Below are 17,077 nucleotides of genomic sequence, written 5' to 3'. Positions count from 1 at the left end.
TACAGAGTGAGCAAAAACTGAGCATTTTACTGCCTGTTTATTAAGGTAATAGATGGTTACCCCAGGCAGCTGGGGCTCAGTGTTTTGAAGAAGGCTGCTCTTATTCAATATCTTGAGAAAGAAATCACAGCATGTTATATTGCACTGGGATAACGGGTCTGGAGTGAGAATGGGAAGATCTGATATTTAGATGTCTGAATGATGATAATTCTGTGTTTCTGTCACTCCTCTTGTCATAGTCAGTGTCTTTCCTTCAAGCAAGATATCTGGAAGTGAAACAGACAACAAAATCTAGTCCTAATGGTTATAGGGAACAAGGTGAAAAGCAGAAGTCCTACAAGAAAGCTTAAAAGCAATATCATCCTAGTACAGAAATTAAAAATGTGTCTTGTGACTTCCAAGGCCTAAGCACTGCAGTTCAATTACTTCCCACTTCAGTGATGAAAAGCCATGTACAGTTTCCTTTCCCAGGTCCTTCCCATCAGCTCTGCAGAGGCTCAAGCTGGATTTGGGGATCCTTTGAACACAGTTCCTAACAACCCTATGAATATGTATAGTTTTTCCAGCCCAGAAACAGTTTAATGTGCTCTCACCCCTTTCTTATAACTTGTTTCCCAAAGGAGCTGACTTAAAGCTTTTTTTTGTTGTTGTTTCTAGGGCTTTGGATTAGTCAGTCCTTCAGTGTGAGTCTCTGTGACCCTGTGCAAAGTTGCACTGGTACAGCAAGGGGGAAGGAAGATGTTTCAGGATTTTGGAAGGGCTGAGTGTGGATACCTTGAGATGGGGTTGCTGCAGCAGGAATCCTTGCCCACATCAATGATTTTACCCACTGGTTTGGACCTACAGACTCTGGTAGCATCGTGCACCTAAACTAAGCATCTAATTTTTAGTGGGAAAAAAAAACAGGCTGGGAGGCTTTGAAGCTTTATGAAAGGATGACTTTGTCAAGGCTAAGAGAAACTTCATTCCCAGTTTGTGCTGCTCTGTTATTTTCATACCAGCCTCCTCTGCCCGAGCAGATGTCACATCACAGAGGCCTTTGTGAAGGGCTTTTATAAAAGAAGGTGGTGGGGATAAGGTGCTCAAACGAAGTGCCATGGCCTGGCTGGTGTAAATGCCCTGGAGGCCTGCAGAGCCCAGGGGAGGCTGTCCCTTGTGCGGGCTGGGACAGCCTCCCCTGGAAGGCTCCTCTGCAGCTCTGGCTGAGCCTGACCCCACTAGAGGGCACAGCTCATCTACCTTTTGAGACAGCGAGGATGCTGCTGCTGCTGCTGCTGATTTCTGACCCGGACAGCCAAACAGACACCAGTCCATGAGAGATGTACTGAGGTCTCCTGCCAGAAGTGTGGAAGGACAGCCAAGTTTTATTGCTCTTTGCTCTCCAAACAACTGGAATGTGAACATCTCTGATAAGCACTGTTGCAGTGCCAGGGAGCCAGAAGTTTTTCTGTCTGCTTGCCTGCTTCTTCTGAGGGAAAATATGCAGGGTGCTGAGGGTCAGACCCCTTCAGTGGTGAGTGGTTTGCAAATAGAGACTGTGGCTGTATTGGTACTGGATGGGTAGAGCACCTGGAGCATCCTGCACAAACCTAGGGAGGCACCTTGCTGTGCTTGTGCAGTGAAGGGTTCCTCACTGGAAATAAATTTTACTGGTAAAAACTGGACATGGGTTGTTTTTCTGAGGTTTAGGGACTGCATTTCATTTTACAGCCACCTGATGTAATTGTGTCATGAGGATTTGGAGGATGGGTCTGGCCACCGGAGTGGTGTGAATCAAATACACTTTGTAGACCTTTCCCCACTGCTCCACCTCAGCCTTTTTATTTGATTTTTAATGGTGAAGGAAAGGTTGACATGTCAGTGGTGCACAAGAATGCCAGAGGAGGTCAAAATAAAACTCCTAGGCTAAGCACTCAAGAATAATTCCAATAATCTTGTATTTCTGGCTCTGCCTGCTGCGTAACTTTGAGCAGGACGCCTCTCCTTCCTCCTTTTCCTGAGTTAAAGGAGGCACAAGCACCGAGATTTTTGTGGGGCAGTTTAGAAACTCCTGGAGGGTTCTTTTTCAGTGGTTGTGTAGCACTTGGTTCTCCCTGACTGTGACTGCTGTGAGGAAGCATCAATATGGGCACTGTAAATCCTCCCTTGCTTAAGGAAGAGTGGTTGTGTGGAAAAGGCAGCAGAGTCTGGCAATAAAGGCACAACCCTGAGCTGAACATAGAGACTGAAACCTCAGCTTTGCCACTTGTTTGCTGTCTGCCTGTGGGAAGAGTTCCTTTTTCTCCTCTGACTTGTTTCTCCCACTCTCCTTGGGCTCATCCACATGGATTCCATGTGGTCCCTGCGTGCTCTGTGCAAGCAGCCCAGCTCCGGAGGTCTGATCACTATCAAAGCTCCCACGCTGTTGAAATGGGGCTTAGACTTTGTACTGCTCTGAAATTGTGCTCATCTTCAGCATTTTTGGTCCTCTGAGGTCCCTGAATACCACAACATTGTTCTTGATGGGTCAGTTTGTATCTGAAACACTCTCATTTCTTAATTTTTCAAGAACAAACACCTGAAACTGTGGTCAGCAAAATAAATTCAAAATAATTGATCCATCCAGAGGTCACAGCAAATGATGTTCTCAAAACTGTTTGCCATACCTATGCTGTTAAACATGCCATCCCTTATTTGTGCGGTGGTTTTCATACACAACATGGCTAAGGAGTTAAATTACAGAATGGAAATACTTGAAGTGTCCTGGTCTTTGCCGTTTCTCCTTTTCTGTGTGTGATGAAGTAATGAAAACCCAGGGTATTCCACTGGTGATCATACAGGCAAGGTCTGTCACCACTGCCATGCAGCATAAAAAGACCTTTTTGTTTTGAGAGGAGCAAGGGTTGTGCCTTTGCTAATGAAAGAAAGAAGAAGAAAAAAAAAAAAAAAAGATTGAGGTCCTCACTGTTCCAGTGATAAAAAGTTAAGACCTATTTTAAGGATTGGTGGAGCTGTCATGGTGAGCAGATCATTTACACTGTGGCTCAAAACTGTGAGCCTGCCCTGAACTGCTTCAGGCCTCTAAAATGCTTGTCTTCCTGTATTAATTATTAACGTCGCTAAAACACTCCAGAGATTGGCTTGGAAACATTAAACAAACTTAATATTAATAGCTCCCAGATGATAAGTGATGGTGAACATTAGCATGTGTTAAAGACCGAGGAGGGAAAATAACTACTGACTACAATAAACATTTGAAGTCTAGTGGCATTCAATTACAAAAGGAATTACAAGTGTGAACCACAAGAAAGGCTTTCCTACAGCATCAGCACTTGAAGAGACAGGTGAGATTGTTTTCACCTCTGAAATTGCACTTGACAGGTCACAATAAATAGCCTTGAGGTATGTGCTGAGGTTCTTGCCATATGTCTAATAAGCAAAGTGCAGCTTGGGTGAAAAGTAAATGTACGTGGCTTGCTCAAGTAAAGGTGCCTGCATTGAACAGTTTGCTTATGTCAAACTTCACGTTCTCATTTCTCAGCAGACCTTGGCCAGGAGGATCCCCCTACATGAGTCCAGCCCACCTTGCCAGGAGAGGTGCCAGGCAGAGGCCTTTGGCTCTAAGCTGGTACCCGACTTCAAAGGAAAAGCCGGCCCTGAGGGCCATGGAAACAGAGGAAATGGTTCTGTGAAACAAGAGACATCGTTATCTGACAAGATGCAGGTTTGGTAGCATTTGACACGATTAAAGCACTCTCTTCCACGTGCGGGGTCTGGTGCCTACCCTGAGCTCCATGTGCTGCTTTTTTGCCAGTGGGGATATCACATTTGGGATGGCCCTTGACCTCTGAGGAAAACTTGGTGGCAACTGGCCAGCTGGCTTCAGCTTTTAGTGTGGGACTGGCAGAGTGCTCACACAGGTTCCCTTAGGAAACCAAGCTAAAAATGGCTGTAGGTGGTACCTTTCCAAGCAAAGGGCTACAGAGGAGCTCCCTGACAGCCAAAAGTTGCTCAATAATGTCCCCCAGAAGTGCTTCCTCTCTCTGTGTTTGCGATGCAGCTGTATCAAATGCAACTGGAAATGTTTTGCCTCTGCATGGAAAGAGAAATATTTAAGCAATGCTGTCTAGCACAGACTTGAAAAGCTCATGTGGGTGTGAATATGAGCTTAGTTTCCCTGAAGTCCCCACCCAGCTTTGGGGATGCCTAGCCCAGAAAACTTCACAGGGCATTTTATGACAGATTTTGCCTCTCCATGGCAGCCAGGCCTGTGGCCACAGCACAGTTTTGCTTTTTCAGGTCACGTCTAAATGTTTGGCTGGTTTTCAGTTGGTTTTTAGTCTCAGGCACTGTGTGTTACAGGCATGGTCTGTATAGGCACAAGAATAGAAATTATTTCATCAGTTTGAGCCTGAGTAATCTCATTTGAGGCCAGATGCTGCTGGAAGAGTTGTAAAACAGTCATCTTGGGCAGAGGTGAAATGAGTCATCTGGTGCCAATAAACTTGGAAGGAACAGAGGTGCCTGGGTGGGGGATGACACTATCATCTGCTGTTACCTCGAGCAACTCCTTTTATAATTGAAAAAGGTATTAAAAATTATTTTGGGAATTTCTAATTACTTGAGCTGAACCACTGATGTGCTCCGGATGTTTCGGAAACTTAACCTAGTAACTTCCCCAAAAGAGGCCACACAGAGAAGTGTCTTTCCTGCCTTTCCCCTCTGCCACCACAGCTCCAAGGTCAGAGAGGATGAAAACCTCTGCAGAAATTGAAGTGGAGCAACAAAGGCAGTGCCTGTCAGCCTCTGGGGAGGTGCCTCCTACTAACAGTGCCCAGACATCCATGGCTTAAGGCTGGAAACCCTGCAATATATTGGGTAGCTGTCCTTAGGGAAAGACACAGATAGGAAAGGCAGAAGGCAAGAGGAAGGAAAAGCAGAGACTTGGTGGCAAAGACCATTTACTCCTGTTTCTGACATCTTTTTCCAGCATGATCCTTGACAATTTGTTCAGCTGGCTGTGGAAATTGGTAGTTTCTAGATGCAAAATATTTTGTTCTCTGTCCAGTTTGGGGTATTCCGTGCTTTATCTACCTATTGATTTATTTATTTACTTTTTTTACAGCAGCTGAAATAAAAGGGCTCTGCAGCAATTCATTGTGTTTGGAGGGGGAAAAAATAATTCTTCTAATTGTTGGAGGGAAAACAAAAAACTGGAGACTTTGACAATGCTAGCCCGACTGTTTTGGCTCTTTGTTGATGGAGAGGAGAAGAGCTGATTCCTTCTGGGAAGGATCAGAGGGGGTTTAGTGCCTCAGTAATTAACACTGAGGAAAAGCTCACAGGAAAATGGCAGAACACAGTACCTGCTGCAGGGCTGAGATGGATGAACTGGGTTGGGATTCCCAGTGAGGCACTGGGCAGGCGAGTCAGCCCCATATGCCTTTCATCAGTCACTCTGCATGGAAAACCAGGAATGCTAAAGATGCCAGAAAAATGTGTTATGATTTAGAATCAGATGCATCAACTCTAACACCCTGTATCATCTCAGATGTTTTGTCTCCATTTCCTCTAATGTTTTTGTTACCAGTATCATCTTTCACTTCCCAGTTTAGGCAAAGTCCTTTATTTCAGGAAACTATAATGACCTGCCTTCCTGCCCTGCTGGTGATTATCCCAGCTGGAATGTGAAATCCTTTAGCACCAGCATGGCTTTAGGTAAGCCAGGAATTGTTTGCTACCACTGCTGGTTCTTGGCGTCCTGTGCGGGTGGGGGACTGAAGAAGTGACAGGAGGTGGGGTAGGGATGCACGGCTTCAGAGCCTAAAGCAGAGCCACAAGGCATCACACAGGTGCTCTTCTGTCTGTCAAGTGGTTGAAACCATTCCCTGAGAACAGGCCTGGCCATTTTTCACTTTGCTGTAGAATATGTGAGTGGAAAATACCTCTTCCCTGACAAGAATGAAAGATGGTTTGAAGCAGAGCACAGCTTTCTGTGCTTGAGAAGAGGGATGGTTTGCCTCTGGTTTGTGCCTTGGATGAATCTGGATAGATTTCCATGGGGACAATAAACGGCACCTCCTTCCCCTCTTCCGCTCCAGCTGAGGGAGTTTTGACTATGATGTGGTTTCCCAAAAGCTCTTCCAAAAGCATGCTCATATGGCATTTTACAGAACACTATGACTAATTAGTGCAAGCACTTGGTCTTTTGCAAACAATTGGTTGTTTTTAGGCCATGTGTTGTGGCTATGTTTTACCCCAGTCCAAAACAACTGGCGTTTTAGAAAATCTGGAGGTCCTGATTGGAAAATGTGGCTCAGCTTAATGCTGCAACATTTGGGATGGGAGTGGATGAGGCCACACAGCACGGAGCAGGAAAAACACAGGGAAACTTGTATGAAGGCCATGTGATTCCTTACTCCTGTGTCTCCGGGCTGTCAGTGGGGTGAGGACACCGGCACCAGGGCAGCAGGAATGCTTTGATATATTAATCCCAAAGTGATGCAGGGTTAGTTCCTCAGCTGCTCCAGCTGATGTAATGCACTGTTTGCACCGAAGCCAGCCTGATTTTGTCTGGCTGAAGGATTTACTAGTTCAGACTATGTTTTTGGACAGATGTAGAGGCTGTATTCCCAAATGAAATATGTACATTGATGTCTCGCCTGCATTCCACCTGGAGTGCAGGCAGAGGGGATGCAAGGCATTACACAGCCTGGATTTGGTTTTAGGCTGACAGGACTTGAGGTAGGGAACAAGGGGTGTTTTTAGACTAGGTGGAAGAGACTAGGATGTCTTTTCTCCTGAAAATAGCACAGGGCTCTCTTAGAATGTACATTTTTTTGCACATCAAGAGGGGAGCTGATGCCTCGGGTGGTGAGGGAAGACAAGCACACGATCAATATGACTGATAAGCAAGCTTCAGTTTATTCAAAGATCCTGCCAGTTTATATAGTTTTCTTACAAGCAAAGTCAGCAACAAGCTCTCATTGGTTACTTCATAAAGGGTCATTGTTTTATGTTTCTTCTACTTGCAGTTGCAGCTGCAGCTAAGTTCTCTGTCTTCTAGCTCGATACATCTTATTTCGCTAGGTTCATCTTGTTTTACATCCTGTTCTTGTACAGCTCATATCTCAAGGATATGCTGTCTTTTGCTATCTGTACATGCACAGTGTGCTGTTCCCAGGCCGGGCACAGTGCTCGGTTCTGGGGTCTCAAACAGGGGATTGCTGGAACAATTGTTCCATCGATCCATGGCCCTGCTCCTGCAGCCATTCCCCAACAGGAAGCCACAGGAGAAGCAGCCAAATTTGGAGCTCAGCAGTGCTGTGGCAGGCTGGGAATAGCAGACAGGAGCAGAGAAAGCAAACAACAGACCAGGACCATCCGGCTTTGGGAGACAGCCTGGGATGGGTTTGGCTCCCCACAGCCCTAGCTGCTGTGGTGCTGGCTTCACTTTGCTCTGCTGAAACACTGAGCCATGCCGTGTCTGCTGCTAATTAGATTAGGTGCACAGAGGCTGCCTTGAGCGGGTTCCCATTTTTGCCTGAGATGGGCTGCTTTCAGTGAGCTCAGTTGTGGCTGGCACAGAGCAGGTGAGCTCCCTGCCTGGCACAGTCACACAGAGCCTGCACGTGTTGGTCTGGGTGAAGGCTGGCTGGTGTCCTCCAAGCAGGAGCATTGATGGGACAAGAACAACCTCTCTGGGGTCACTGAGTGTCAGCTGGGTTGGACACCCATGTCCCAGATTTCCTGGCAGGGTGAAAAGCCTGCAGTGTTTGGAACAGTGCTTGCTAGGGCAGACAGACCCTCAGGGTAGTGCTTACCACAGACTTGACGTGCCCACTCACAACCTCTTTTGGGGCGCGTGTTCAGAAATTTGGCAAGAAATCTCTGGTATCCAGACTAGAAGTATATATGGTCTGTTTGGCTGTTTGCTTTTGTGCTGACTTGGCTTTAAGCTTTACATAGCATCATCCCCATCCCACTTATCTCAAAGGACTTTATAGAAGAGAGATGCACTTTGAACAGACAAGCTAACCCCTCCTCATCTCAGTAAAGTCCTCCTGCTGCTTATCCTAAGAGCTTTTCTCTCCACAGCTATTCAAGTTTGATTTACTTTTAATATGAAAAAGCAGGCTTGTGGCACCATTTTAGGTAAAGTCTTGCAGATGGTTGTGCAATGACCCTTTCTTGAAGTGCTCTCAACGTTAAATGCAATGTTTTGGTGTTTCTGTTGTGATGGTGGCACGCAACCAACTCACGGCCAGTTTGTGACCCCAGAACTTCCTCCTTTTCCCATATTACCAGTTGGTGAGATCATGAATTTAGCCTTTGGCATGGTATTGGCTGTCTGCTTGATTTCACTCCACTTGTTTCTCAAGTCCTTAACCTCTTCTATGACTTTACCCTCCTTTTTTGGTGACACTTTAACGGTGTGTCATTGGTTTATTTCATTAGCGCTGTCCTTCTTGTGCTGGGGTACACATGAAAATACTAAATGAAATCAATCCCAAAATTAACCTTTGAAAAACTCCCTCCAAGGGAAGATTCTTCCTCAACCCTAAAACTGATCCAACGCTGAGACCTCGAGCTCCCCAAAGTGGCATCCTTAGTGACCTGTGAAAAATTCACAAATGGAAAACTATCTCTCATGGCATGCCAAGGTGATTAAAGGAGGCCAATAACTCATTAAGGGGTTTTGGCAAGATGAAGCCAACCAATAAGCTTTCTTCAGAAAAAAACCCACATCACATTGCTGTTGGTAAAAGCAATCAAGGGCTGCTGCTGTTGTGGGATTTTTTTTCTCCAGTCCTCCTAAAGCTCGGCTTGGAAGCCCCCAGTATTCTCCTTGGCCGACCCAAGCCCATGGATCTCTTTTTTGGACCAGCTGGGAAGACACTAATCAGTTCTGGCTTTGCTGTGTGACTACAAACTCCAGGCTAGACATGACAAAGCTAAGCAAGGCTCCCAATGGGCCAGAGGTCTGCTGAAGCAAATAATGACCCTGCTGACTTGAAGAGATGGAATAACAGTAAGGAATTTCATCCAGGCAAAATACACATGGACACCACCAGTCTCCTGAGCCCTGTCTTGACACAGCTCAGATGTGGCAACACACCTGAAAGCTTTTCCCAGGAGGTCTGATTTGCTGGAGAGGATCACCTTGGTTGCAGCAGTGGTTTTTTTTTTTCATTTTCCTGCAGAATATCAGTGCCAGCACATACTTGTCTGTGATGTAATTTTTTTCCATTAATAAATCTGCAGACCCTGCTGGATACCACTGCTGTTATATTTGCAAAATATTGCAATGCTAATGGAGCCCTGCTCATCTCATGTATCCTGACAATCTCAAACACTGGCCTCCTCAGTGTGGATTTTCCAATTCCACTCTCCTTGGACTAATGGACGACTTGTTAAAGCTGACAGGCTTCATTTCTGGTTTGGCCGATGTCGTGACCTTACAGTGGAGTGGAGAGGTGCCCTTGTGCTTGCTTTTAACACCCTCACTCAGCCACTGGATTCCCTTATTCCAGGGCTTGCCTCTAATATAAATGTAATCACATTTTCCTTCACAGAACACAAAAACATCCATTTCATTATGTAAAAGAGGTTCCTCAAGTACACCACCACCAGTTTGAACAGCTGATTGCTTGTTCTGATTCTCAGCAGTGGGGTTTTACAAGAGGGTTTGGTTTAAGAGCAGCACAGAAGGAAAATTGTATCTTTTAGGGGTGTGCTCTGCACAAAGCAGCCTCCTTGCACACAGGATACTGGAGAATGAGGGGTGTATTATTCACTTATAATAGAGCCCTTTAAAACTGGCATGGGATACTCAGTGTTGTCCAACTATCATTCATCACAGTCATGACTTTCAGACAAAACCAGCCTCGCCCTTGTGTTGCTTGTTAAAATAAGTGTTTTATTTTCAGTGTTTCATTTTCACTCACTGCGCTCCACAGTGCAGCCAAAACCAACGTGGTTTGAACCATTATTTCAAATTTATCTGGACAAATTATCTATGTATAGTATTTTTATAAAGAGATGGCTTATTTTGTCTATATTCAAAGAAAAAAAAATTACTGTGCATGTCTGGAATGCAGGGAAAGAGAAGGATTTCTTACACTGCAGAGCGCATTCAGTGAGTGATTTGAAATCTGACTGCAGTCACCCACCAGTGTGCTCTCTTCCAGTTTCTCTGCTTTAGTCTTTTAATTCTTCCTTCCCTCCTCCATCTTTCTTTCCCCCTTCCCCTGTATTTCCTTTGTCTATTTCTTCCTTTCTTCCCTGCTCTTTCTTTTTCCCCTTTCCCATCTTTCCCCTGGATTTCTTTTTCCCTCTGTTTCTTCCCTCTCCCTTTTCCCCAGCCATTTCTTTCCTCCTTCCCTTGTATTTCCCTTCCTCTCTCCTCCCGCTTTGCTCCCCCAGATTTCTATTTCCCCTCTATTTCTTCCTCCCCTTCCCTTCTGCCTTTCCTTTGTCCCTTCAGTAGTCAGTTTTTGGACAAAAAAACCTGCCCAGCCCAAGGCTCTGCAAGGCTTTCAGCCAGGCAGGCAAACAGCACTGATGCAAATCCTACTGCACCCCTGAACAGGGAAATTCCTTGCATGGATACGGTGATGCAGCTGCACAGGTGGCCAAAATCCCTGGGTAACAGGGACCTAAAAATAAGGCACTGTCCCGCCTCTCTAGCCAGAATTCCTCAAAGGGCAGGGGCAAATGCGAGGATAAGGGCTCAGGGAATGAGTTATGTAGAGCCTGAAAGGGTGGTAGTGCTAAGCCAGGGCTTGGGGAGGTGAAGAAGGGAAGCCTGAGGGATACCTAGGAAAACCAGACCCAGCAAACTTTGCCTCCAGGGTGAGAGCTCAGTTTAAAGCCCTTGTGCTGCCTTGCAAAGCAAGTCCTTTTTAATCCACATGTGTGGGGTCAGAGTAAACCTGACACCAAATCTGAGGATGTGATGTGTTCTGCTGCCCAAGCAAGGTGGGGGACTCATCCATCTGCTTCTGCCGACAAAATAATCTTTTAATTCTTGCAAAGACAAACAGTCCCAGGTGCAAGGAACAGCATCAATGCAGTATCACTACCCAGTCAGTCTGAGGACGACTCAGATCTCAGGTGTTGTACATGGTAACGGCCAATAAATATTGAGTGGGCAGGTGTTGCCTTCTACTTCAATCAAGTTTAAATCAATGGTAAAATTAAATCATAAAGATTAAATGCAGCTTTCTGGTCAGAAGGGAGTGGGTGGGATTTGTAGCCCTTTTTGTAGCCCTTTTCCCTGTCTATGTAATAATGTGAGCTTGAGCCACTTCAATTCATATTTAGGGAACTAGCATGAAAATTGAGGTGTAAGTGCTGTGACAGGAATCCCAGAAAATACATGTTCCTTGTCAATGTGAATTAATTAAGCACTGATGTACTTGAAACTAAAATTAATCACATCCATGTACACTTAGTAGGAAAATTCATTGTTGAAGAGACCCCACAGGGCTATGAAGCTCTGTAAGGTGTCAGGGCACAAGGAGTCTTGTTTCTGTCCTGCTCCCCCTCTTTTTGGGGCAGAGGAACCCCCAGCTTTACAAGTGGCAAGGTTTTGATGCCCATTTCCATGATTTCTGGTAAATTTACTGTGTCCAGTTCTAGACTCCTCAGGACAAGAGAGGCAGAGCTTCTGGAGGGGGTCCAGCAGAGGCTGCAGAGGTGAAGGGATTGGAGCAGCTCTGAGGAGGAAAGGCTGAGGGAGCAGGGGCTCCTCAAGAGGAGCCACAGCTGAGAGGGGACCTCTGTAATGTGCATAAATATCCAAAGGGTGGATATTTCTATATCTGGATATTCCAGAGCATGGACCAGGCTCTGCTCCATGAGCCCCAGCAGTGGGACACAAGGAACAGGCAGATGCTGATGCCCAGGAGTTCCACCTGAGCAGGAGGCAGAAATTCTTCCCTGGGCAGTGACCAAGCAGTGGACAGTGTCCAGGGAAGCTGTGGAGTCTCCCTCACTGGGGACATTGCAGAGCCATCCGGACACAATCCTGTGCCCTGTGCCCTGGGATGACCCTGCTGGAGTGGGGAGGTTGGACCAGATGACCCTTTGCGGTCCCTTCCAACCTGACCCATTCTGGGATTCTGTAAATTCCTACAGCTTGGCAGGGAGCCCAGGGACCCCAGCGGGAAGGGGGTTGGTCCACAGCGGGGCTGGGGGAGCACGAAGGGGACCCCACACATCCCGATTTTGGGTGGTGAGGAGAGTGAGCAGGGACCATCCCACAAACACACTCACATCGATTTCGGATGGCGAGGACAGCGAGCAGGGTCCCTCAAACAACCCCCCCCGCCCCCCAATTTCAGGTGGTGAAAGCAGAGACACCCCCCACACACCCCAGCTTTAGGTGGTGATGGGAGCGAGCAAGGTCCCACACACCCCCCGATTTCGGGTGTGAGGGCAGCGAGCAGGAATCCCACACACCCCCCGATTTCGGGAGTGAGGGCAGCGAGCACGGACCCACACACCCCGATTTCGGGTGTGAGGACAGCGAGCAAGGTCCCACACACACCCCGATTTCGGGTGTGAGGGCAGCGAGCACGGACCCACACACCCCGATTTCGGGTGTGAGGACAGCGAGCAGGAACCCCACACACCCCCCGATTTCGGGAGTGAGGACAGCGAGCAAGGTCCCACACACACCCCGATTTCGGGTGTGAGGGCAGCGAGCAGGAATCCCACACACCCCCCGATTTCGGGTGTGAGGACAGCGAGCAGGAACCCCACACACCCCCCGATTTCGGGAGTGAGGGCAGCGAGCAGGAATCCCACACACCCCCCGATTTCGGGTGTGAGGACAGCGAGCAAGGTCCCACACACACCCCGATTTCGGGTGCGAGGACAGCGAGCAGGAATCCCACACACCCCCCGATTTCGGGTGTGAGGGCAGCGAGCAGGAATCCCACACACCCCCCGATTTCGGGAGTGAGGGCAGCGAGCAGGAACCCCACACACCCCCCGATTTCGGGTGTGAGGACAGCGAGCAGGAATCCCACACACCCCCCGATTTCGGGTGTGAGGACAGCGAGCAGGAATCCCACACACCCCCCGATTTCGGGTGTGAGGGCAGCGAGCAGGAATCCCACACACCCCCCGATTTCGGGAGTGAGGGCAGCGAGCACGGACCCACACGCCATCTCGGGCGGTGAAGGCAGCGGGCGGGGAGCCCCAAACACAGCCCGGGCTCGGTGCGAGGGCAGCGGGCGGGGAGCCCCAAACACAGCCCGGGCTCGGTGCGAGGGCAGCGGGCGGGGAGCCCCAAACGCAGCCCGGGCTCGGTGCGAGGGCAGCGGGCGGGGAGCCCCAAACGCAGCCCGGGCTCGGTGCGAGGGCAGCGGGCGGGGAGCCCCAAACGCAGCCCGGGCTCGGTGCGAGGGCAGCGGGCGGGGAGCCCCAAACGCAGCCCGGGCTCGGTGCGAGGGCAGCGGGCGGGGAGCCCCAAACGCAGCCCGGGCTCGGTGCGAGGGCAGCGGGCGGGGAGCCCCAAACGCAGCCCGGGCTCGGTGCGAGGGCAGCGGGCGGGCACTCCCAGCCCGCTTTCGGGCTGGCGTGAGGCGGCCCGTCCCCTCAGGGCGGGGGGCGGCGGCGCATGCGCGGGGCGGGGGGCGGTGACCGGTGACGGCCGCGCCGGCGGAGGCGGCGGAGGCAGCGCGAGGGTCGCCGGCGGCCGGCGCGCAGCGGGTCCGGGTCTGGGTTCGGGTTCGGCTGCGCTCCGGACCGGTCCGGTCGGGACCGCCCCGCCATGGGGACGCCGGGCGCCGGACGCAAGCGGCTACCGAACCGGGAGCGCCTGACAGCGGAGGACGATGCGCTCAACCAGATCGCCCGCGAGGTGAGCGGCGGGAGGCGGCATCCCCCCTTCTCCCTTCTCCATCCTTCTCCCCTCGCCTTCCCTCCCGGGCTCCCCCGAGCGCCGCGCAGGCGCCCCCGGCACCGCGGCGGCTCAAGGGCGAGGTGGAAAGCCTGCTTCACCCCCGCCTGTGCCACCATCCCCGCGCTCCGCTCCGGCTGTCCGTGAGGGACGGGCGTGCGGTGCCGGAGCCGCCCCGCTCCAGCCCCTCCGGAGGGGATGTCCATCGCCGGGTACTGCTGCTGAGAGCCACTGGGAGTGGTGTTAACCACTGAAAATAGGCCGCTCGGCTGTGTTATGGAGAGGTATAAATCATAGAATCACAGCGTGGTTTGGCTTGGAAGGGATCCCAATGATCATCTCGTTCCAAGCTCCCTGCCGTGAAACACCTTCCACTGGAGCAGGTTGCTCCGAGCCACATCCAAGCCGGCCTGGAACACTTCCAGGGATGGGAGTGAAAAATGAAAACCAGAATACTGCAAGGTGGGGCTGGGTGTGGGCGTAAGTGACCCCTCTATCTTGGAAACTGATTTTTATATTGCTGCCCATCAGAGGCTGCGTTGTGCTCAATGTGACTTTAACCTTCTAAACCAGCTGATTGCTGATGCTTCCTGTCTCCTTATTCTTCTTATACCCGCTTAAATTGGTTCAGTGGTAACCAAGATAACGTGAATTTGTTTTGTATGTTTACTAAATCTGACAAAGTCTGTTCTCCATCCTTGCTGTGGCCATCCTCCAGTGGGGGAATGGGGGATAAGCAGCCCTGGGGCTCTTCCCCAGTAGGAAACCTACAAGAAAGATGGAGAGGAATAGTTTACAGGAGCATGTTGGGACAGGACAAGGGGGAATGGATTCAGACTGAAAAAGACCGGGGTTAGACAGGATGTTAGGGAGAAATTCTTCCCTGTGAGGGTGTGGAGGCCCTGGCACAGGCTGCCCCGAGAAGCTGTGGCTGCCCCATTCCTGGAAGTGTCCAAGGTCCGGTTGGATGGAGCTCTGAGGAACCTGGTCGGGTGGAAGGTGTCCCTGCCCATGGCACGGGGTTGATCTGAGGTCCCTTCCAACCCAAACCATTCTGTGATTCAGTGTCTGAAATGCTCCAGTGCTGCTGCTGAAAGTGGCTATCCTCTTGCCCTAGCGTGGGTTATGTGTGACAGCCCACCTGGTGTTGGTGTGACCTCAAGATGGGTTACAAGATAAATTGCTCTTGTGGAAGAGTTTTAGGTGTCTTTTGGTTTCCTTTCCTGTTTCAGAGCTGCGGCAGGATCAGGTGAATGCTAATGTGTGGCTTATTTTTGGTGGCACTGGCTGGTAGGTTGAGTTAGCTGTGACATTGTGCTCCTCATCACCACCAATGCCTTTCCAGTTGTTGTGCACCATTTTCTGGTGGTTTGTAGCATCTTTGGAGTACGTCCAGCAGAGTTTTGTGTGAGTGATTCAGACAGTGTGTTCTCTGAAGGCAGATTTTTGTGGCAGGGTGATGAGAAGGTTCCCAAGGGTGGAGTTTGAGGTAGGAGGACAAGAATGTCTCATGTCCTGGACATAAGATAGCAAGTAAGAGTGATTGTGCTGTCTGTTAGTCATGGTACTATCCTAAGAATTGTTTTGGGATGAGGGTTTGAATTCCACAAATGTGTCCTGGCTGTGCTGTCATTTGATCAAGGAAGACATCAGTCTAACAAGGAACCCAGCTGCTCTTTTCTGTTGCACGTTTTTCTGCCACTTTCTCTTTTCTTTATCTTAGATCTGCTTTTCACTGCATTGTGTAATAGTTTGAGGACTCAAATATTGTGGTGGTTTGTGCCTTTTTTTTCCCCCTTCCTTCTCCTGGGGTTTGTTTAAAGGACAACTCCATTTGCTCAAAAAGCCCAACACAAGCATGTCTTTTATCTTTTCCCTTGAGTGCTAAAACTGTGAACTGCCAAGTTCAAGGTTCAGCATTTTCCCATATTATTTTATCTATTTGCATTACTCTGTCTTGGAGCACTTTAATTGTTTTGCTGTTTAACTGCCTGTTCTCCACACAAAGGATCCCAAATGAATCCTTCTGTATGATCCAGAATATGTCAGCTGAGCCTTTTGTCTCTCCTTAGCAGGGATGATGAGAGCCTCCATGTTAAGAAGGTGGGAGAGTTACTGATATTTTGGCTCTTCCAGCCTCCCTCACAGGTGTTAAGACAAAGCTGGGACACAGACACGTTGCATTTGCACATAGATTTTTCACTCCTCTCTTGGCTTTGGTCCTTTGTTATCCAGAAGCCAGAGGTGATGGCAAGTTCTTTGTGGATCCTAGAGTCTCATTTTCCCTGTGTCCATATGGGAGAGCATCCAAACTAGACTGATTCACAGAGGTACCTTTTATTTTGTGGTTGTCAGGATATTTTGGCAAACCCACCGTTCTCACTTTACTATGTGCTCCTATAAGAAGACAGCAAGACTTGCAAGGACTTTGTGAAACTCCTGCCATTTGAATATAAATCTGTTTGGATTTGCAGCTGGGATGTCTTGCTCTGTGTCTTGCACAGCCCAGGAGAGAGACTGGCATGGAGAAGAGGGCAGCGAGAGCAGTCATGAGGGGAAGTAACTGAGCGAGAGGAAGGAAATTGTGAGAGTGAAGCATCTTGTAGTGACAAGGGTTTAGTAGCAGTATTAGTCATGTTAATCAGTAGTAGTTTTAATGTTTGAGGCAGTTTCTGAAGTAGTTTATCGCCTTGTCTAGAGCTATTCAGAGCAGAGGTAGAAGATGCAGATGTCTTCTATCAGGAAAAGGTAGTGCTGTACCGCCAGACGTTTGACAGGCACGGTAATTAAGTGGATGGCAAATATGTAAATATAATTAACACGTAACATGGTGTTCTGAGTTTCTAACAGACTCACAGGCTGCCACTCACAGGATTTGCTGTTCACACACCTGGCTTGTGCTGCTGAGCTTGTTTTTTCCTGGGCAGCAGCGCAGCCGATCAATGATCGGCTTCTCCGCTTTCAGCCTGGCCTCGACACCAGTAGATTATTCTGTGTTTAGGTCAATGGAAACTTTTGGGCTCTTTCATTCCCCTCGGTGAGCACATGCCAGCAGTGTTTGCAGAATCTAGCAGTTTGATACGGCTCAAGGTCTGTGCCAGCAGAGCCAGCGGGAGCTGCGGCCACGTGCTGCGCTCTCATCTATCGGGACGGAGCGCGTGTGACTCGGGAAGGCACAGTCCGGCC

At 49.1% G+C, this 17,077-nt stretch overlaps 1 protein-coding gene across 32 annotated transcripts in view; it reads left to right on the top strand.

The window, feature by feature from the left end:
• The first annotated feature begins 13,681 nt into the window (after positions 1-13,681).
• LRRFIP1 (LRR binding FLII interacting protein 1) overlaps positions 13,682-17,077 on the top strand; it is a 104,946-nt gene continuing 101,550 nt past the window's right edge. For 27 of the 32 annotated variants that reach the window (XM_068196635.1, XM_068196634.1, XM_068196623.1 and 24 more), the window contains exon 1: positions 13,686-13,852. In XM_068196635.1, coding sequence (XP_068052736.1) covers positions 13,763-13,852 — 90 coding nt within the window. In that variant the 5' untranslated portion in view covers positions 13,686-13,762. Of the gene's footprint in view, positions 13,853-17,077 lie in introns of all 32 variants that reach the window. The other 5 variants (XM_068196640.1, XM_068196638.1, XM_068196627.1 and 2 more) reach the window with 3 other exon arrangements.

Source organism: Anomalospiza imberbis, chromosome 7, assembly GCF_031753505.1.
Source record: "Anomalospiza imberbis isolate Cuckoo-Finch-1a 21T00152 chromosome 7, ASM3175350v1, whole genome shotgun sequence".
Taxonomy (NCBI): domain Eukaryota; kingdom Metazoa; phylum Chordata; class Aves; order Passeriformes; family Viduidae; genus Anomalospiza; species Anomalospiza imberbis.
This window is presented reverse-complemented; position numbering and strand designations above follow the sequence as displayed.